The following is a 20,869-nucleotide window of genomic DNA, read 5'->3' as shown; positions in this document are numbered from 1 at the left end:
GATGTGTGTCTTTTGGTGAGTTAGTTAAAACATATCTCCAAGTAATACCAAGAGAAATATGATTCTTGTGCATATGTATATAAAAAAACTTGTATGAATTACTTAGAAGTATATAAAACAGCAAATGTGAACCTCTCCATATGCCTTGAGAGGTGCTGTATGATTCTTAGCAAGGCATTTAAAGGTGAGTATGGTCTAAAAGACTAAAGATGAAATATATTCAGAGAAGGATTAATAAAAGCAGTGAGTTAATAAGAGTTCTGTTAAATTTTGGAAGGTTTTGAAACTGGGTTGATAAGTGACATACCCTTTTTGTTCTGTTTAAGAAAGATTGATAATCTGACAACATCCAAATTAATTGTTTTACAAAGAAGATAGAGGGTTGATAGAAATAACACTTCTGGTGGGAAGGGAGGGATTGGAGCTGTCTGGGCCTTTTGTCATGGCGGGGTTTTTGTGCTTTCCTTTTAGTGTAGATTTACAAGCAAAAGATAGTAAAGTTATCCTTGCTGGGAAATGACTGGCTGTCACACACAGCATTTTACTCACTCATGCTGTTTTGAGCTGCAAGTTATCACTCCATTGAGATGCTCGCTTACCCTTACTAAAAAATTTGTAGTTATTCTTAAATTTATTAATATTGCTCATCACCCTGACAGTAGTAACTTGCCCTGTAGGACTGATTTGGCTGTTGGAATGTTGATAGTTTTATTTTTAAATATTTGTAAGAATTGAAAATTAGTTCAAGATATGGCAATCTAAAATTCTTATGAAACTACTCTGCTTAAAAAAAAATTAAAACTTTCTTTCCTCTGGAAGGCCAGGGAGGTCTGTGAGGTTACCTGGTGGCTGCACTGCTACCCACTAAACAGAAAAAGGCTGCAGAGGGGATGGTCCAGCAAGGAAGGAGAGAGAAACGATCCTTTTTCTCAGCTGTGTTTTTCAGCTGCTCATGGGAGCAAAATGCTATCTTGAGATTTTCTGGTATCTCTTCAGCCTGCAGAATGTCAACATTCACAGGCTTCTAAAGGGGAGTGTGCCAAGGCAGCCAGAGCTGTGGAAGAACGCATTGCTCAGGATGCCCTTGAACTGCAAAATCCCATTCCAGGGTAGGGGAGGGCCCTCCTGATGGAGGCATGTTGTTAAGCCTTTGATTATACAGAAAACTAGAGAAGAGCAATCAAACTCAAGCACCAGATATCATTTGGCAAACCGTGGGGGGAATGATTGCTGGTTATTTGGCAGTGGGGAGGTAGCAAATGGCAGTGCTCTAGTTGTGCAGTCAAGGAAAATACAGCTGGGATTATAACCAAAGGGTCAGTCTCTCAAAACCTGCTGCTCCTTAGTACGTGCTAGGCACTGTCTTGAACTGATGCAAAACCCACCACATTTAATATATATTTTAAAAGATAACCCAATAAAATGTAAATTTCATTCATAAAAATATGAAAGTCAAAACTACCATTTCCCTGCCCGCAGTTACTCATCTGCTTGCACTTGTATCATGTTTCATATAACTTTGTATAATGTAACAGTTTCCTTTATGATGTTGTGGCTTTCAATATATATGTATGCCTATGTTTTGAATACATAATTTCGATGACAGTTGTAATGTGTATCTTTTAATCTCCTCACTGCGGAAGTCACAGCTCATATTCCACATTAGTGTTCTATGGCAATAACTTATTTTCATGGCGAAAGTTATTTTATCAAAACCAGTAGTGATGGTATTTCTTTTGACAGAACAAATGTAAATTTGATGGTATTGTGATTTATCACAAGCTCTGTTTTATTTAAGGGAAGTATCAGATATGAGCTGCGTGTTGGTTTTGATAGATGATTTTTCGCATATTTCTGTCACAGCTGAAATTCTCTGTGGCATTCTATTTTACCAGTTTTTCATTATTTCCCCTTACCATTGTGGTTATGTAAAAAGGACAGTTGTTGTCTTTTAAATTTGCTTTTCCTTCTTCTATGGTTCTCTTGTGTATGTCCATACTCGGAATATGAAGTAGTGAGTCATGTTGAATTTCTTTTAAATGCAATTCAAGAAAAGTGAATTTGTCAGTTTATTCAGCTAGTATAGATTGGGATAAATTGTATTTCAGTCTCACCTAAAAGTTTATTCAATGTTTAAGTCTTGTGTGCATTTTATATTTTGTGGTTTTAGCGTAGTTAGGTCTCATTACAGTCTTTTAAGGAGTACTTTTTGCAGTATGTAAGACATGTTTAAACATAGTTCCCAAACTTGGTTTTGAAGCCAAAGTAAATGAGGTCTTGTAGCGCCACATTCCAGTGATTCTGACACCAGAAGAGTATCTGCACTAATAATTTTTTGTATTAAAGTGGCTGGATTTTTATATGCCTGCAAGAAGCAAGACTGGACTCTGACATGGAGGAACATTTCAAGGCACTAACCAGTGTTTTCAGGAAATCTTTTTTCCTGTCTGGGAAAATAAAAAGTCCAACCAAGAAAACCTGAAAAAGCAAGATACTTATTTTGACAAAAAGTCAAATGATATTTTACAATAGACTCAATGAAACTAGTTTCATTTAATTTTGTTTAGTGTTTTATTTTTGTTTCAGGTTTCCTGTTTCAGTCTGTAGAGATACTTCTGTCTTTTTGTGCATTAAGAATTGTGCCAAAAATTATCTGAGCACTTACACAAATCATAACCCTGAAGTATTTTGAAATATTTGCTTAAGTGGACTTATGTATGTTTTAGGTATTTGAGTGAATGTGAAACATTCAATTTTCATCATATTTGCAGCCTAGTTTGCAAACTCATGAAATTTTTGTCTGGGAAAAGCAACAAAAAAACCTTGTGAAGGTGACAAACCTGATTCATACCAGGAAACTGGATTAAGGCACAGATTACAGATGAGTACTGCATCAGCTTGGCCTTGTATGGCTGTGCTGACCTTTGCCAGATAGAAAGAAGAATCACTTTCTGCTGTCAGTGCCTCTCGCTACAGGGCAAGGGAAGCCTGGGCAAGGTTGCTGGTGGATTTGTGCCCAGCTGGTTTTGGGCTGATCAACTCTTTTACCATCCCTAGATTTTGAGGTGGAAAGGATGTGGGATGTTGGACGATCCAGAGTACATTTTTCTTCTCATTGTTTTATAGTGTTGATTCTTTCAAATTTACAATTAAAGAGTCCTCATCTTGTTTGCTTTCAGATTCTTCTCATTCTTTTCATCGAGATGAGACCATCGTTATTGCCCTGGCATCTGTGTCTGTACTGGCTGTTCTGATAGCTGCTCTGTTCTTTGGATACAGGATGCTTGCAGGTAGGGCTTGACAATATTTTTGGCTTTGTTTTTTTTCCATTGTTTATTTGGCTATTGCTCTAAGTTATACTTAGGTCTTCTGTTCTCCCCAGTCCCTTTTATATGCTTGTACATAATACTGCTCCCCTTTCTCCTCTCTGACATTTTGTGGTGATAACCCTTTTATAACAGTTTGGAGAGAGTTATGACTTCTCTAAGCTGGCATCTTGGGACCCATTTTTCTTCTACAAATTCTCTGCTCAGCACAGCTTAAGTGAGGTGGTGAACATGCTTTATAGTTATTGCCAGTGACTTTGAATTATCAAAATAGTTGTGTAGCAGTATCTGTAGTTTGCAGCTTATCAGCACCTTCACTGCTCATGTTGCTGACTTTGAGAAGATTTTACAGGACTCCTTTTTACTCATTTCATCCTTGCCTACAATATCTAATTCTGCCAGGTCCCAGGTAAGTTGCATTTTTTTCACTTGGAGCATGTCCAGAAAGGAAACTGGCTGATTCTCTCCTCACCTTCTTCCCCAGGAGACCGTAAACAAGGTTTGCACAGTATGAACATGATGGAGGCAGCAGCATCAGAGCCCTCATTGGATCTGGATAATCTAAAGTTGTTAGAGGTAAATATTCAACTTAGTTATTAATATTCATTTTTATTCAATATAATGCTTGTGGTCATATCCCAGGCATGGCTACAGAAATGAATGTATCAGTGCTTCTGTAATATTTTCTTCTAAATCACAGCTTCAAGAAGAAATTAAAATAAAAAAGGGGTTACTGCAGGTACATTTTGTCTAATTTTGTTAGTAATGTTGTTGGCATTAGCTAGAACGTGTTTTACCTTGAGAACAAAAAAAGAAGCACTGGGAAGTAGTGGGGAAAATTAGAAGGTGCTGTATTTCAGCCTTGCATCAAAAGATCCGTCTGTTTTGCTTGACACTGCTTGCTTTTAATATGGTGTCCTACTGTAGGAATTTGAAATTCTTTAGTAACACTCTTGGGAAATAGAATTTACTGCAGTATATTTCAGTAGTGGTGCATTTCTGTGTAGTCATTCTTCTGTGTGGGGCACTATCCAGCTCCATGGCAACTAGAGGCCAACCAGAACTTTCTTCTCAGCTTGGTGTTAGATGTATCATCACAAAACTGCAAAATGTTATGCTTCCAGTTGGTATGCTCGGTGGCACATACAGAATTTTTAAAACCTTTTAGCCAGGAAAAAAAAGAGTAGAGTGACTGAGATGCAGAGTGGTGCTTTTCTTCTTTTTCCCAGGAGAAGCCCCACCTAGAGATGCAGACTGCAGGCATGCAGTGTGAGTTGCTTTAATGGTGACAGCACTGATCAGCAGAGAAATTTGGGTGTCTTCTGACACCAAAAAAGTACTTGAGGCAGAGTTTAGGAGAGTCTAACAATGTGTTTTGTAGAAATGTGCAAAGCCCCCAATGGAAGCACTTGTACTGATATTGCAGGCTTAGAGAAAGCAGTGACTTTCTCCAAGTCTGAAACTTGGTAGAGAGAAATGCTATGGTGTCTTCTGTCCTGCTTCTTGTATCTTGAGGAGCTGACCCCTTGCCTCCAGTCACAGGGTGTTGTAGGACAAGTGTTTTAACCTGTGCTTGCCTTCTGACATCCCTGTGGGTAGATTCCATTCCACATTCATACCTTGAACTGATTTGCTGCTGCTTTGCAACCCAGTTATATCAAAGGACTGAGAAACAGAAAGTCTCTCAATTAAATGTTACTTTATTTTTGAAAACTTTCCTGTAAGACAATTTTATAATCTTTAGAAACATTACTTTTGTTATCCCTTCTCTTTTCTCTTCTTCCTCTATTTGTAAGTATTAAAAAAGTTTAAAACATGGCTCATGAAATCCTTACAGTTTCATGTATGGGTCTTCCTGAATATTATTTTAAATAGGTGCTTAAATTCTTACGTAGTTGGAATTTTTTGAGCTTTAGGAATCAGAGCTCTTCCTGAAGGCGGTCGTGCGTTTTGGTTTAGAGTAGAGATTGCTTCTTTCTTCTGCAGTTACTATGGAGATGTGAAAGGCCATTTTTGAAGACAGTCTAACATAGTGGGGACTAGAATAAATATTCACAGGTAGTCAGGAATTAATTACTTCCTTCTGTTAAAATCCGTTTACCTCTTTTGGCATCTATTTTGCACTACAAATGCATATTTTGTTACCACCAAACTGAAAGATACAACTTATAAACTGTCCTAAATCTAAAATGTTTCCCTTAAAGTCTGTGATTTCTGGAGTGAAGCAAAATTGATCACATGAAAGCTCTAAATCTTTAGTAGGCAAAAGTTGTAAGAGAATTAGCAGCACGAAACACATGTGTTTTATTGATTCTGTATTTAAAAGTACTGAATAGATTATTTATGATATATGTACTGGATATTCAGATTATAAATCAGTTTAGTAAAGCCTATGTTGGCTTGCGCTGAGGTTTCTAACTCCAAAATAGCTTCTAATTCTGGTTTTCGTTACAAAATACTGTCTATTTTCTCTGTATTAGAGTATAAGTCAGGATAAAAGTTGGCATACAATTCTTGTGGAGTGAAAACTCGGGTTTCGTCTTCATCTATTATTTTGTGAACGAATTGTTTCTATTTTTTGCAGCTGATTGGCCGGGGGCGCTACGGAGCAGTGTATAAAGGTTCCCTGGATGAACGTCCAGTCGCTGTGAAAGTCTTTTCTTTTGCTAATCGTCAGAACTTTGTCAATGAGAGGAACATTTACAGGATTCCCCTGATGGAGCACGAGAACATCGCCCGCTTCATTGTGGGGGATGAGAGATTCACTGCAGACGGCCGGATGGAATATTTATTGGTGATGGAATATTACCCCAATGTAAGTGCTTCAAAGAAATCCGTTGGGTTGGTTAAGAATCCTAAGAATAGCCACATGAAAAGGATGTACTTTAGGTTTTGGTGGTGCTTCTTGCACAGTAATGTAAAAACAATCCATATCAATGACAGTTTTAATGGATTTTATTATGGGTTACTGTAATACCTTTTTAGACTTCCTGGTTAGTGCTACCAAATGCAGTCTTACAAATTCCTAGCTCTGGAGTATTTGCTCTTGGTTTTTTAGTCAATTTTGTCCTTATTCAATGACAGAATTTGAAGAGTTGTTTTTACTTAAAAGTAATCTAATAAATTTAAAACTTCTTAATATTAAGACATTATCTCTGTCTTATGACATTGCTCAATAGCTGTAAATAGTGGGGTTTTTTTACAGTGAAATGTAATAGGTACAAGATTGTTGTCAAACTAGTTTATGGTACTATAAATCATGGTGCCTTTTTATCCTGTTATCTTCTTTAAAGCTTTCTGTGGCATATACTGATGATGTAGGACATGTCTTAAGAAGGCAGCCTTACTTTCCAGAACCATATCTTCAAATCTCCTCAGCTAACTGAAGGCTTGTATTTCTCAAATTCATGAGTTAGGGTACTTCATGCTCTGTGTGTGTACACACATATACAGAAACAGAAACATTTAAAAAGTACGCAGTATGAATGTGAACAGCTTTCCTGAAAAATCATAAAATGTATGTGGGGGATATATGTATGAAAATGCAAAAAATGGTGTCACAATTTAACTTGGGGGGGGGGGCAGTTTGCCTGTATATGGGAAAGAACCTTAGTTATTCAATTCAATAATTTTCTTTAACAAGCTTTTTAGTCTCAAGTAAGCAAACTCCTATTTCCTGCAGGGTGTGAAGGGAATGGCTGCAGCCTGATCTTTTATGGGGGTAGTAGGACAACAGCTACTTATTTGAATGGCAAAAAGGAGCAGAACAGTGCTGCACAGCAGTAATGATGGCCTGTCTTAGGGTTTTTTAGGCTCTGTGTATATGCTTGTATTGCAAGTTAAATGCACCCATGTAAATCATACCTTAAACATGGGTCTGTATTTACACACTTATGCACTACATACAAACTTGAGGCAACAAAGCACAAATATTAAAAGAGTGTCTTAACTGAAACTTCCAAGTGAGAACACACTCAGTCATGTCAGCTTGTAAGACAGGCATCTAAGAAGAGATTGCAGAAACTGGAAGTGACCATGAAAAAAGTCACTTGTGCTCATACCAGATGGACAGTGCAGTGGCAAAGCATGTGATTCTGACAAAACTGGCATGTTTCCATGTAATAAAATGAAAATTAAGTAAAATCAAGTGAGTATTCTGCTCCTGAATAAGGACAGCATAACTGTCTTCGCAGGTGATCTGGTTTTGCTGTTTTCTTGAATGAAAGGATTTTTCACTTGAAATGTAATTTGATTGAAAATTGTGTCTTCTTGCTTATGTAAATAGGCTCTGTTAATGACCTGATTAAATGTACAGATGAAGCTTATGACTTCATATTATCAGATTCCCAATGTGGTATTAAGAACAGCAAGATTAGTCTAAAATCAATCCACTGGTTGTTTGGAAGTCATTGGAAAAAGTGCACAGCAGGTGTAATTAATGCACAGTGTGATCTGTATTTTAGTGAGCAGATGTTCTGTTGTATGTGGAGTTAACAGCAGAAAAGGAAGCCTGCTGTGGCAGCCCTGCTAGAAGGGAATTCCAGTGTTCAAACTGGAGCCATAAATCTGATTTCAATAAGGACTAACCAATACAAGATGTGCAGATGAAATATTCCCCATCCAAAACATCATTCTCCCTCATAATACTTTCCTTCCTGAAAATAAGAACGCACAAACCAGGGCATTTTTACACAGAAAATTGTTCTTGGTGTTACCTTGGTGAAAGCAAGACAGATAGGTTTGAGCCAGGTTGTGTTTTTATCCAAACATGCCCTCAGACAGAAGGAGATAGGCAAGTAAAAGGAATGGTGTGTGCATTTATCAATCAGCATGCTGTTCTGATGGGACTCTGAGGTGTAGCAGGTCAGTCAGGGAGTCAGTTGGGAGGATGACGTGGTAGGAAATATGTAATAGCCACAGAATGATCACTCCAGTCCCTTTAGAACAACAGAAGAATTGTTCTAAAACACAAAAAAGAATCTCTGATTGTTTATATCACTTTTATCAAAAATTATAGTCAGAACAAATATCCCCAATTTAATGTGTAACTCATGACTCTTACAAGATAGTCTTAAATACAAATATATCTCTCTAAATCTTGACTAAAACTTTTCCTGGTTATCATTTTAACTTCACTAAAAGCATAAAGTCATAGACTTCAGCTAGCTTAAAAAACATCTGGTGGTGGGCAGGCTCTGCAGCAGAAAGATGTTGAAGTTGGTTTAATGCAGTGAATATTTCCCATTCACCTCATGACAACAGCCCTGTGGCCTCCATTAGAATGGGTTGGAATCTCAACCCACTAAAGCCAAGAAAAAATAACTAAGCTGATGACATTGTGAGACTAATAAGAGGGCATATATTTCTTAAAAACTGTAAAAAACAAAGAAAAATGTGAAATTCTTGTTAGGAATTAGGCAGATTACTTGCACTTTATGCTGGAGGATTTAGTTTGTTTAAACTAAGTATATCATCATTGGCAACTGTGCATCGAAGGTGTCACAGTCTGCAGTGTCTGGCTCTTGTTTTGGATAGCAGTCTCAGTTTCTAGACTATCTCAGTATCATAATGGACACACTTCCTTCTGTTTTTCTTAGAGATTTCATGACAAATCACTAGAAGATCCCTCATTTTACACATCTAACTTCACTTTCCAGAAAAGGGGAACATGACATTGTTTTTTTCCATGTTTCTTCAGTGCATGTGGACTCACTCCTATTTGGAATTGCCTTTGGGGTGTTTTTGTTTTGGTACATAAATAGATTATAGCAAGACCTGTGAGAGATGTTGAGTATTCTGTAAGTGATAATGGTCCAAAGCCCACATTTTAGAAACCCAAGCTGTTATGTCAGCAGCTACCTTTATTCTGTTCTACAACAAGACTTTCATAATTAATACAATTTTTTCTAGAGGCAGTCCCTCTTATTCTGTGATAAAATTCCTATTCCACTTTAGAGAAATTAAATGGGAGCACTGGAGTTTAATGAAACTTCAGTCAAATATTGTGTTTTAAAACATGTGGATAAACACGTAAGCAGTTGCAAGTTATGAGCTGTGGATAAAACTGAGTCTCCAAAAGATTTTGAGTTTCTCTACTGGACAGTGATTTTAATCCGTTTTTTTTTTTTTGTTTTGTTTTGTCTTTTTCTGGGGCTCTTTTTAGGGTTCTTTGTGCAAATATTTGAGTCTCCACACAAGTGACTGGGTGAGCTCCTGTCGTTTGGCTCACTCGATAACTCGGGGCTTGGCGTACCTGCACACGGAGCTGCCTCGAGGAGGTAAGGCCAGGAAGGGATGCAAAGATCTCAGTGTATTCTTATTTCTCTCAGGTCATAGATTCCAGCCTTGCTTTTATCCTACTGTGAGTAGGAATTGATGAATGCAAATAGAGATTGCTCAGAACTTCTGCTCTGTTCCCTCCTTGGGCCCAGTGCTGTGGGCTCTGTGGCCCTGGTGTGACAGCCCTGGGTCCGAGGTGGGAGAGGCAGGGGGAGGCAGAGCTGTGCAGTGCTGCTGTGTCATGGCAACAGATTACTGAAGAGCTGAAGCACTGGCTGCCTCTCTGGGTAAACAGATGAGATGTTGTCTGTTTTTGCAGATTAGAAACAAATCACCAAAGCATTTTTTAGTTTGTGTGTGAACTGTATATTACAAAAATTAAATATTCTAACCCCACTGCAGTTTTATTTATCACATCTCTGGATTTTTGTTGGCGAGTTTGGGCCTAGTCTTTGCTGTGGATTTTCTGGTACTTCATTAGAGTACTGGCTGTGACAATGTATTGATTGGGATCTGTCCATGTCTGTGTGCGTGCTACACCCAGTATTTCAGCAGCTGAAGTATCATAATTATAAAGTAGATATTCTGAGATCTATCAGGCTGCAGAATACGGCCTGGCACTGAAATGTTAGGGTTTTGGCAGTAAATAAAAGGCTGGTTTGATTATATCTACATTAAGGTGCTAATGTTTGGATTAGAATTTCAAACTATATATCTCAAATGTTAAGCATGAGCACTAGCAAAGAATGACAACCGAAGATGCTGTTAAAAGTGCTGAAAGTACCCAAATCAGTATTCCTGTGTGCCATTGAAACTGCAGCTATCATCTTAACTTCATCATTTTGAGATGTGCAGACAGGTGTGTCCATTAGCAACCAGAAAATTTGTAAGCTTTCCATCATAAAGGAGAGACAGCCACAGTCTGTGAATGCTAGGAAGGAACACATGGAGGAGAATAAATTCCACACTAAAATGAAAATGAGTTCTGTACTGCTGGCTGCTTTGCACACAAAATAAATTAAAAATAGGAACAACTGAGATTATTCTTTGGAAAAGGTCAGATCTGTTGCAAGATTAACATGTTCAGACTCTCTGGAATAATACTGTCTACATACCTTCTGAATAGGTGCCAGTGATAATTCCAATTGTAATGTAAATAATTGGTGCTGCATTTGACACAGGAGTGTGGAAGTGACAGAGTATTTGGAATGGCTGTTAGGGCTGTGGCAGCAGGTCTGTGTTTAGGTGTACCATGTCTCCATTGCCAAAGTCATGCTGAAATACCCCTTGGGAAGAAGACTGTTGGTGAGCGTTAGAATTTGTATGGCAATACCCTAATGCATCATACAGATACAGTGAAACTCTGGGGGCCAGGCAGTCTTCTCTAGGATAGCTTCCTCTGGAGCTCATTGTAAAGAAACAAAAACATTAGCTTTCTAAAAAATAGGGTGATTCTCTTTTCATAATAGCTGAGCAAACATAACGAGGTTCTCTCATTTTACCAAGCAGTAGAATTGCTCAAATGGTAACAAGCACTTGTGTGTGTCCAAACAGACCATTACAAACCGGCAATATCCCATCGGGACTTGAACAGCCGCAACGTGCTGGTCAAGAACGACGGCACGTGTGTCATCAGCGACTTCGGGCTCTCCATGAAGCTCACTGGGAACAGGCTGGTACGGCCTGGGGAGGAGGACAATGCAGCCATTAGTGAGGTGAGTGCAGTGCTTGGATGAATGCTCAGGTGGTACAATTTCTGTAATGGGAACGACTGCAGTATGGGTGAGAAGGGGCTGAAGCCTCCACAGGAAGAAACTGGTTTTATTCTCAAAATACTCATCGCAAACCTGCCATTTTCAAAGGCAATAGATTGGCAGACTGAAGTTTCTGTGTGATATGAGAAGACACAAGGTAAGTTTGGTTGCCAAGTTCTCTGTGATTATGTGGTACAGGTCCCTTCATTTTTGTACTGCAGATGCTAACTGAAGACCAAACATTGTTTGGTTTTGGTGTTAATTTTTGGTTTTGGTGTTAATTTTTCTGAAATGGTGACATACCACATTCTGCATCTCCTGCTTGACATCTAATACAGGCTACTGAAATACAGAGAGACTGTTTTAAATAAAGAGTGCCTAATAGTTCAGTGTAGCTGTTATTTGTGCTTTTGCAGAAGAACTTCGTATGTCATTCAAAGAGCATGCTACACAGTGCTAATCACTCTCCCTTAGAAATCAAGTGCCAAATTGAAAATACCTAGTGCAGAAGAGTGCTATCTAGATCTTTCCGTACTGATCAAAGAAACAGGGAAACTGCTGGTTAAAATGCAGGGATGTGGAATAGTTCTCTGACAAAATACTGTCCTACAAATACTGATGAGTAAGTGCTCTAATCTAACACATGTCCTACTGGAAATGAATAGGTATCTTCCAAGACTGTTAATGACCTTTGACTATGGAAGTTGTAGGGTGGAGCCTTGCTGACAGTCCAGGAATAGAGAACAAGTTTCTTATTCAGCAGGATCCTCTTCCGTTATGGTACATACCTTGGTGTTTAACAAAGCAACTTGGAAAAAGAAACTCTGCAGCTATATCATATTTCATTGGAGAACATTAAGTAAGGGACAAAATAATTTTGTTTTGGTACATACAAAACAGGGACAGAGTAGGGGAAGGGTTTTGTTATGACTGGACTGGTAAGAATCTAGAAACTGAGGACATTGATTAGGAGCGAGATGTGTTTTCCTTAACTGTAGAGAATACCAGAATAGGGCACTGAAAAACTTAATTGAATTTGGGAATTCCTTCCTGATGTGAAGCTTTGATGTGATGTTTCCCCAGGTCGGTACAATCCGCTATATGGCCCCAGAGGTGCTTGAAGGAGCCGTGAACTTGAGGGACTGTGAATCTGCTTTGAAACAAGTAGATATGTATGCTCTGGGCCTGATCTACTGGGAGATATTCATGAGATGTACAGACCTCTTCCCAGGTAAGGAGAAGAGCTGCGGAAAACCGTAACAGTAGGAAGTGGCACCAGCGCCCAAAGCTCCTCCTGAGCCCGAGCTCTTGTAAGTGGAGAAGGGAAGCGGTTCCCTCGGTTGTTCTGCCATTGAGTCGGTGCCATCTAGTGTTCGAGGTGGTGCTTGTCAGGACAGAGCATCTCGGGGCGAGCTGTGCTTCCTGCCCAAAGGCTCGGTACGACCTGTTCAGGCGGTTTGCAGGCCTCACGCTAAGTGCCATTTGGGCGTTATTGTTGTTGTTATTACTGTCCAGAGTTTAAAAACACCGAGAGTTAGGCTGATGGCAAAGGCAGTGTTTCCAGTTCTGAGAACTGATAGAAGTGCTTGAAGTGTCTTTCAGACTTTTCACCATGAAAAAATGCTATGACTTAATGAAGCCTTTAGTCAGTTGTACTTTTATTTATGATAGGACATTGAAAATTTGGGGAAATCCTCCCTACCTGTAACATAAAGAAAAAGGAAGTAGACTTAAAATTTATACGTTAGATTGTGCCACGTGCACCATCTTCTGCCCAAGCTACAGCATATAGAATGGATCTGAAATGCAGCATACTCTCTGCAGTCCAACAGCTGTAGTTTGTGTGCAGAGGCTTGTAATCCTGCTGGTCTTCCTCCTGAATGAAGTACATGAACATGATCAGTAAGTGGCATTTCACAGAAAGTCAGTGTCATCTTCAGGCTCCAAGACATTCCAAGTGTGCCACTGAACCAGCACAGTCTCAGGATGCTATCCTTTGAAAGGTTGCTGAACAGCACTTAATTCATTTGTAGTTAATTCAGCTTTTTTTGGAAGTTAGACTTTGGGGAAAGTGGGGAACATCTCGATAGACAGCAACTTTGATAATGCCTTTCATCAACTGAAAGCCTTTGCTCTGCCTTTTAATCTGTGATTGATTTTTTTTCCTTTCTTTCTTTTGCTAACAGGGGAATCTGTGCCAGAGTACCAGATGGCTTTCCAGACTGAAGTCGGAAACCATCCCACTTTTGAAGATATGCAAGTCTTGGTGTCTAGAGAGAAGCAAAGACCAAAATTCCCTGAAGCATGGAAGGAGAACAGCCTGGTGAGAGAGAATATTTTCAAAGAAACAGTGATTTAACCAGCTTTAGGGTGTACTCATTTCATAGAAGCGATTTTTTAGATTTGGGGTTTTTTTCCTCTTTGCTAGTATTTAAGGATTGAGAGCTGTTTCTGCATGGACTTCTTAAATACTGAATTCAGTTTTTAAAAGTTATTGACATGAAAGCCAGATTTCTTTTGAGGAAAAATACTGTTGTTGTTGTATGCTGCAGTGTGATATACCAAAGATAACCTGTTACATTAATTTTAGACATTGTCTGTAGTATTGTGTATGAAGTGCCCATGTGTTCTCTGTGTGTTAAATGAGAAACACAAAGCCTTTTTTTTTGCCTTTTGACATCTTATAAACTAATAAAACTGAAGTAGGATACCAACTAAAAATAGCTGGCAAAAACATCTATATACTCTTCCAAAACTAAAATTGGTAAACATTGTAACAAACTTTTTTGAACTTGTATAGACCTCAGGATTTGCAGAGGCTAAAGCTTCTAGAAATAATTTCATTTTAACTCCATAAAAGATTTTATATGGCTTCATTTGATCTGCAATTTTTTTTCCAAGACTGTAAACATTATAACATTGCTTGTTGTTTTGAGTGAGTGTAGTGATGGCTTAGAACCTTGCTGCTGTGGGCCAGCAAGTTAGAGCAAGTCAGCTGAACTCTGGTGAGAGTCTGTGTTTGCTTTCATCTGCAGCAAAGTTCAGGCGGTGTGAATCCCCTTGGCTTAGAGGGGGCTGTTCCTCTTTTATTACAAGCAAAGTGCAATGTGAGCAGTGACTGGGTTCCACCTGATACAAGGTAACACAGCTGAATTGCAGGCTGGAAATGGTGTGTTTGGCTGTTATTTAGAAAGATCCTTCTTGTTACTCCCATATTGAAAGGAGGCCCTTCAATCTTCAGAGACTTTGGTGGTTGATCAGTTTGTAGCTACTGTGCAGAGGAGGAGGAGCCCGAGGGCTCACCTGGTGCTGGTACTTGTAAATAGGTAGGAGCCTGCTTTCAGAGAGGAGCATAGCCTGCAGTGGTACACTGCAGTAAGACCTGTTGTAACCCAGCTGAGAGCTTCCAAGAGAGGTGCTTTTATTGCACACTTTTGGCCACCCGGTCTCAGGGGCAAAGGGGGAAGAGGACAAAAGAGAGATCCATGCCCAGACTATATAGGAAATCAAACAACAGCTGTTTTAACTATAGCCATGTTGGCAAATGCAGGGTTGGAAGAACCAAGCTTGACAGCTGTTTCTGAAGGCAGTTGAAACTGAAACAGTTCAAGGTTTGTTTTGTTTTGCAGACTGCCTTTTTAAATGTTAATTATGTTCTAGCAAGCTGATAGACTGCAGCATTATTAGATGATGCCCATATTTAAAATGCCTAGCACATTCTTTGTGGTGTTACTAATTTTTTTTCTGTATAATCAAAATGGTGATGATAGCTCCAGCTTTAAGAATTGATCTACACCATTGCTTTAAGAGAAAAGAAGAATAATCACAGGTGTCAAGCAACTTCCTCCACTCTATGCCAGTCTAGGATAATATCTGAATGAGCACTCTAGGACAGATAGTGTAGAAAATTAAGCTCCAGATAACCTCACTCTGGACTCACATCCTAACCTCCTGTATCTAATGCATGGGATAAAAGACTTTTTTCCATTATTTAAAGCTCTGCTGTTATGTTGGGTTGTAACACCTTCATGCAAATTCATCTGTGAAACAAATGCATGTGTCCTTTTCATTTGAGAAATAGAAATAAAAATAGTGTTTTATTTTTTCATCACATAATTAAAGTACTCAAAAGATGTGGAATCCTCATTTGTGATTACCTGTGCAGTCTTAGTCTGCTTCTTGAAGCATCTATGTTATGTTACAGACCTTGATTAGCAGTATTGTTTTTCGTAGTATACAGCAACAACCTGAGCAGAGAATGTACATGAAATAATTAAAAGGCTTTAAACTGTGTTTAGATGTCACTATATTCTTGTCTCACTTGCCAAAGTGGGGCCACGCTTGACTTCAGAGATCAGCACTGAAGGATATTAACAGAATAATAGAATCATGCAGATTTCTGGTCCCTTCTGTCTTTTTGATGAGTGCTAGTACTTGTAAATAGTTCATTTTAGCATAGTTGTCATTCAACCTGAAATTAATAGAAAACACATAATTGTGGTAAATGTGACGCTGAAGAACTCCAGTGTTAACTGTCTGTACAGTCACTACTGTGTCCTTTAAGGATCCTTAACACATCAAAAGGAAAGGATCTGCTACCGGACAGACAGTATTCTATTAAACACTGGTTGAATTTGCTGCTGCTGAAACCTGTAGAGAGAGTCTTGCAAAGAGGAAAGACAGGAGATTAGAGTGTCCACTGACTTAGTCTAAATGGTGACAAAATCAAGTCCTAAAAGCTGAATGAAGGCATTTTATTATGGGAGAGAAAATTGAGCCAGTACCCTGACTCGTGTCCCTCAGCTAAGGAGAGGGTATTGGCTTATCCCCTGTGTGATCTGCTGTGGGAAGGGAGATGAAAGGTTTGCTTGTGGGGAGCTCATCCCCACCTGTGCAGCCTGAGCTGCATCACCAAGCAGCAGTGATTGCCAGATGCAAGCCATGCCAGAAGCTCACTCTGTGGGCGAGGAGCTCTTGGCTCATACTCAGAGCTAGTCCTGGCTTCCACTGCCAGACAGGCACAAGGCAGTTCTGGCACACAGACAGTCAGCAGGACTCACCGAGTGCCTTAGTGCCCAGCTGGGGCTCTGCACAGTCCTCAGTGCTGGAGAGGTTAAAGCTGGGCTGTAGATGTGAGCTGTGCTGGCAAACCAGATCCTCTCCATGGCCATAGGCTGGCAGCAGGGGCCCATAAATGTCTGCCTGGCTTTTGTACTCCAGATAGAGTGCAAACAGAAGTGTTGGGTAATTTCAGTTGTTTCCTCTCCAGTTCCCAGAACATATGGCAGCACGTTTTGGAGGTCTTGGGCTCTAATCCTGACTGTACAGCTCATCCCACAGTGTGAAGCCAGGAGCACGTGTGTGTTTCTGTTTCTCCACCTGTAAAACAAGCGCAACAAAAATCTCCTCCCATGGCGCAGACAAATTCATTGATACTTACAAGACCTTTGGATGTCACTGTGCTAAACAGGAAGACAAGGGTGATGAAGTGAGCACAGCTGTTATTTGCATACAGTGCAGAGGAGCAAGGCAGTGGCCATTAGCAGACCTGTGAGAATAACCATGGCAGCATTTCCAATAGCAGCAGTCCTTAGTACACAGCTCTCAGCAGAGCACGCGTCCATCAGAGGGCTTGCTGAAGGTTGTATGGACATTGGTGAATGCAGCTTTTGCTGAGTGTCTTCCCAGGTGATGTGTGTTTGTGAGGTGTGGTGGTATTAAATTGCACATTGCTAGTATTAGGTTAAAGTAACTTAGAATGAAATTGTGTATCTTCTGTTTCTCTCTTTCGCCAGCTCATGACTGTTTTCAGGCATGCAGAATGCTGCCATAAAACAGTAAATTAGAAGCACAGTATAAAGGTAAAATAACTTAAAGGGGTTTTGTCTCCTGGCAGGCTGTGAGGTCACTTAAAGAAACAATCGAAGACTGTTGGGATCAAGATGCAGAAGCTCGACTAACAGCACAGTGTGCTGAGGAGAGAATGGCAGAGCTCATGATGATTTGGGAGAGAAATAAATCAGTTAGTCCAACAGTCAATCCTATGTCAACTGCCATGCAAAATGAGAGGTAAGAGGAGAGCACATTGGGGTTTAGTCAGCAGGAAATGCCCAATTCCACGCTCGACTCACTCCAGGGCAGAAGCTACAGCTTGCTGCACCCATTAAGTGATGTGTGTTCCATGACCTGGTCTGCAAATGGGTATTGCATGGCATAATCCCAATTGCTTGTGTTCTTAAGATCTCCTGTGTGTCCCCAGAATTCAGGCTTCTTTTATGTTTACAACTGTATTTCTCACAGAGGGGCCCTTTAAACTGAGCTTAGGCAAACTATCTCAGCAGGCTTGCCATGATGGGAAGTGACAAAGTGAATTGTCTTTAAGTACACTTGCTAAATGATGCATCAAACTTCTGTTTAAAGTGTTCTGCTAAAAACTGTGAATTTGCAGTCAGTATGAGTTCAGGAAATTACCAAGCCTCAAACCTGTAGTTTTTCAATTACCAAAGTGCAGGGCCATTGTTTAAGTTGTTGTTATTCTGACGTCAGCAAGAGAAGTGCTGCATGTTCTCTCCTTATATATGATCCAGAGGGAATGAGAATTTGCAGAACTGACTTTAGTGCTTAATAGTATACCCTAGAAATCCAGATTTGAGAGAAGAATAATGTTGCTGTATATGACACTGTTCATTGTCATGAAAAAATATTATGTTCAAATCATAAAATACCTAACTTGTCAAAATAGTAGTGTTTTCATGGATTAGGACCTTGTGACATTTTCCCAAAATCACTTTCTTGATTTAGTCTGTTGCATTTTTGTTGACTTTCTTCAGCATCACTTCCCTGCATCTAGAGCAGAACCTTAGCAGTACTTTGCCAAACAGCATATTGGACAAATAGAACATTACTATTCTACTAGGAAATAACATCCGTAATGAAATTTTGCCCTAGTAAAACCAATTTTCTTATCCCCAGCACTTTTCAAGGAAGTTGCTGAAATGCCTCAGTTTGTACTGTATCTATCCTCAGTTTATGCATGAAAATAAATAGAAAGACAAGCAGCTCTCTTAAATGAGAGGTGTTACAGTATGAGCTGATTTTTACATTTATGATCTTAATACCTCTTATTTTTCCTTAAAGGAATCTGTCGCATCATAGACGTGTATCAAAGATAAGGCCATATCCAGATTATTCTTCCTCTTCCTACATTGAAGATTCAATCCACCACACTGACAGCATAGTAAAGAACATTTCTTCTGAACATTCAATGTCCACGACACCATTGACTTCAGGGGAAAAGAATAGAAATTCCATTAACTACGAGCGGCAGCAAGCACAAGCTCGCATCCCTAGTCCCGAGACAAGTGTCACCAGTTTGTCCACCACCAATACAGCTGGCCTCACTCCCAGCACTGGCATGACCACCATATCCGAAATGCCTTACTCGGATGAGACAAACTTACACACTACAAATGTCATGCAGCCGGGTGGGCCCACCCCTGTCTGTCTGCAGCTAACAGAGGAGGACTTGGAGACAAATAAATTGGATCCAAAAGAAGTGGATAAGAACCTGAAAGAAAGCTCTGATGAGAATCTGATGGAACATTCGCTTAAGCAGTTTAGTGGGCCAGATCCACTGAGCAGCACTAGTTCCAGCTTGCTTTATCCACTGATAAAACTTGCAGTAGAGGTGACAGGGCAGCAGGACTTCACACAAGCTACCAACGGTCAGGCGTGTTTGATTCCGGATGTCCCATCTGCTCAGGTCTATCCTCTACCCAAGCAGCAGAACCTTCCCAAGAGGCCCACCAGCCTCCCTCTAAACACCAAAAATTCAACAAAGGAGCCACGGTTAAAATTCGGTGGCAAGCACAAATCAAACTTGAAGCAAGTGGAAACGGGGGTTGCCAAGATGAACACTATCAATGCTGCGGAGCCTCACGTGGTGACAGTCACCATGAACGGCGTGGCCGGGAGGAGCCACGGCATAAACTCTCATGCTGGCACGGCCCAGTATGCCAACGGCACGGTGCCCTCCGGCCAGACCAGCAGCTCGGTAGCGCAGAGGGCCCAGGAAATGCTTCAGAACCAGTTCAGTGGGGAGGACAGCCGGCTGAATATCAACTCCAGTCCCGACGAGCACGAGCCCTTGCTGAGGCGGGAGCAGCAGGTTGGCCACGATGAAGGTGTTCTGGAGCGCCTGGTGGACAGGAGGGAGCGCCCGCTGGATAACGGGCGAACGAACGCCAACAACAACAACAGTAACCCGTGTCCAGACGCTGCTGCGGCCAGTACCCAGAATGTCGTGAGAAATCCCGGGCAGACCCAGACCAGAAGAGCACAGAGGCCTAATTCGCTGGATCTGTCAGCCACAAGTAGTTTGGACAGCAGTAGTATGCAGTGTAAGTGCCTGCAGGGCTGAACGGTTTCCCTGACACCTCTCTACCTAATAACTGCATGTATTTGCTTGAACAGAAATTATTCCCATCTCCCCTTTCTCCAAAGCATACTTATTAAATCTCATATAAATGTAATTTCCCTCAGCACAGCTTCAGTCTTTTTGATAAAGTCCTGTCTTCATCATTTCCAGTGTATTAGATCACTATCATCCTCCACATACACAGAATAAATCTATCTCTTTCTAACCCATCCACTCTGTCTCTAGGTTAACTTTCATTATTCCTTGCAAGGCTGCTACCTTTGGTAGCTGCAAAGCATATTGGAAAAGTGTCCTTTTTTTTCTGCAGGGGCACTTTAAACCTTTTTTTCCTTACTTTTCCTCATTCTTTCAAGAGTAGCTGTCTCTAAGATGCATTTATTAAAATAATTTGTTATAGTAACTACTTATATGCTTCGTAATATTAAAGCAACTGATTTTACTGTGTTAGCCCAGCCTAAATGGAGGGTCAGGCATTTTCTATTTTGCTCTCCTAGCTCCAACAATTAAAGCAATTCTTCATCGGTTTGCCATGTACATAAAAATTAATCTAAGTAATTGGAAAAAGAATTTATTTTAATAGTTTATTTCAGAATAACTTCCTTGAGAGTTTTATGGCCAGAGGTCTAAGAGGTCACTCCTTTTTACAGTAAGAATGTAATCCTATAGTTATAGTTAAATTAGGTGCATCCTCTGGATTTGAGCCTGTTTGAGCTATTGGAAAGATCTCCTAGTGTGCATTTTAAAGAAAATATATTTCCAGAAGTCACTTGAAAGGTGCTTGCAAATCTCATGTCTGTGTTTAGGAAGATGCTGTGATACTAGTGGAGTAAACTGGGATGCCAGGCATCTTTGGAAATAAAAGGTTTAAAACCAAACGAGAACATATCTTTCAAGAAATGTAGTTGAATATTCAGCAATGGAATGTTTAAGCCTTCCTTTTAAGTAGGAAACCTTAAATTTTGTCTTAACATGTTGATGTGAATTGAAATCTTAACAAGATAAAGAAAAAATATTATTGCAGTGACTTTCTTTAATTGAAGGTTAAGTTAAAAGAAGGGGTTGTGTAAAGTTTT

The 20,869-nt window shown here is 39.9% G+C and overlaps 1 protein-coding gene across 1 annotated transcript in view; it reads left to right on the top strand.

Annotated features, from left to right (window-relative positions):
- The window catches only part of BMPR2 (bone morphogenetic protein receptor type 2), a 105,752-nt gene that overhangs the window by 76,890 nt on the left and 7,993 nt on the right, over positions 1-20,869 (top strand). Inside the window, exons 4-12 of the mRNA XM_084209661.1 lie at positions 3,180-3,290; positions 3,811-3,902; positions 5,911-6,141; positions 9,490-9,604; positions 11,160-11,320; positions 12,443-12,590; positions 13,546-13,682; positions 17,256-17,428; positions 18,497-19,758. Of these exons, the coding sequence (XP_084065787.1) occupies positions 3,180-3,290; positions 3,811-3,902; positions 5,911-6,141; positions 9,490-9,604; positions 11,160-11,320; positions 12,443-12,590; positions 13,546-13,682; positions 17,256-17,428; positions 18,497-19,758 (2,430 nt within the window). The remainder of the gene's footprint in view (positions 1-3,179; positions 3,291-3,810; positions 3,903-5,910; positions 6,142-9,489; positions 9,605-11,159; positions 11,321-12,442; positions 12,591-13,545; positions 13,683-17,255; positions 17,429-18,496; positions 19,759-20,869) is intronic.

This window comes from Fringilla coelebs (genome assembly GCF_963513975.1).
Source record: "Fringilla coelebs genome assembly, chromosome: 7".
Classification (NCBI taxonomy): Eukaryota; Metazoa; Chordata; class Aves; order Passeriformes; family Fringillidae; genus Fringilla; species Fringilla coelebs.
Note: the sequence above shows the minus strand (reverse complement) of the source record. Positions and strands in the feature narration are given on the sequence as shown.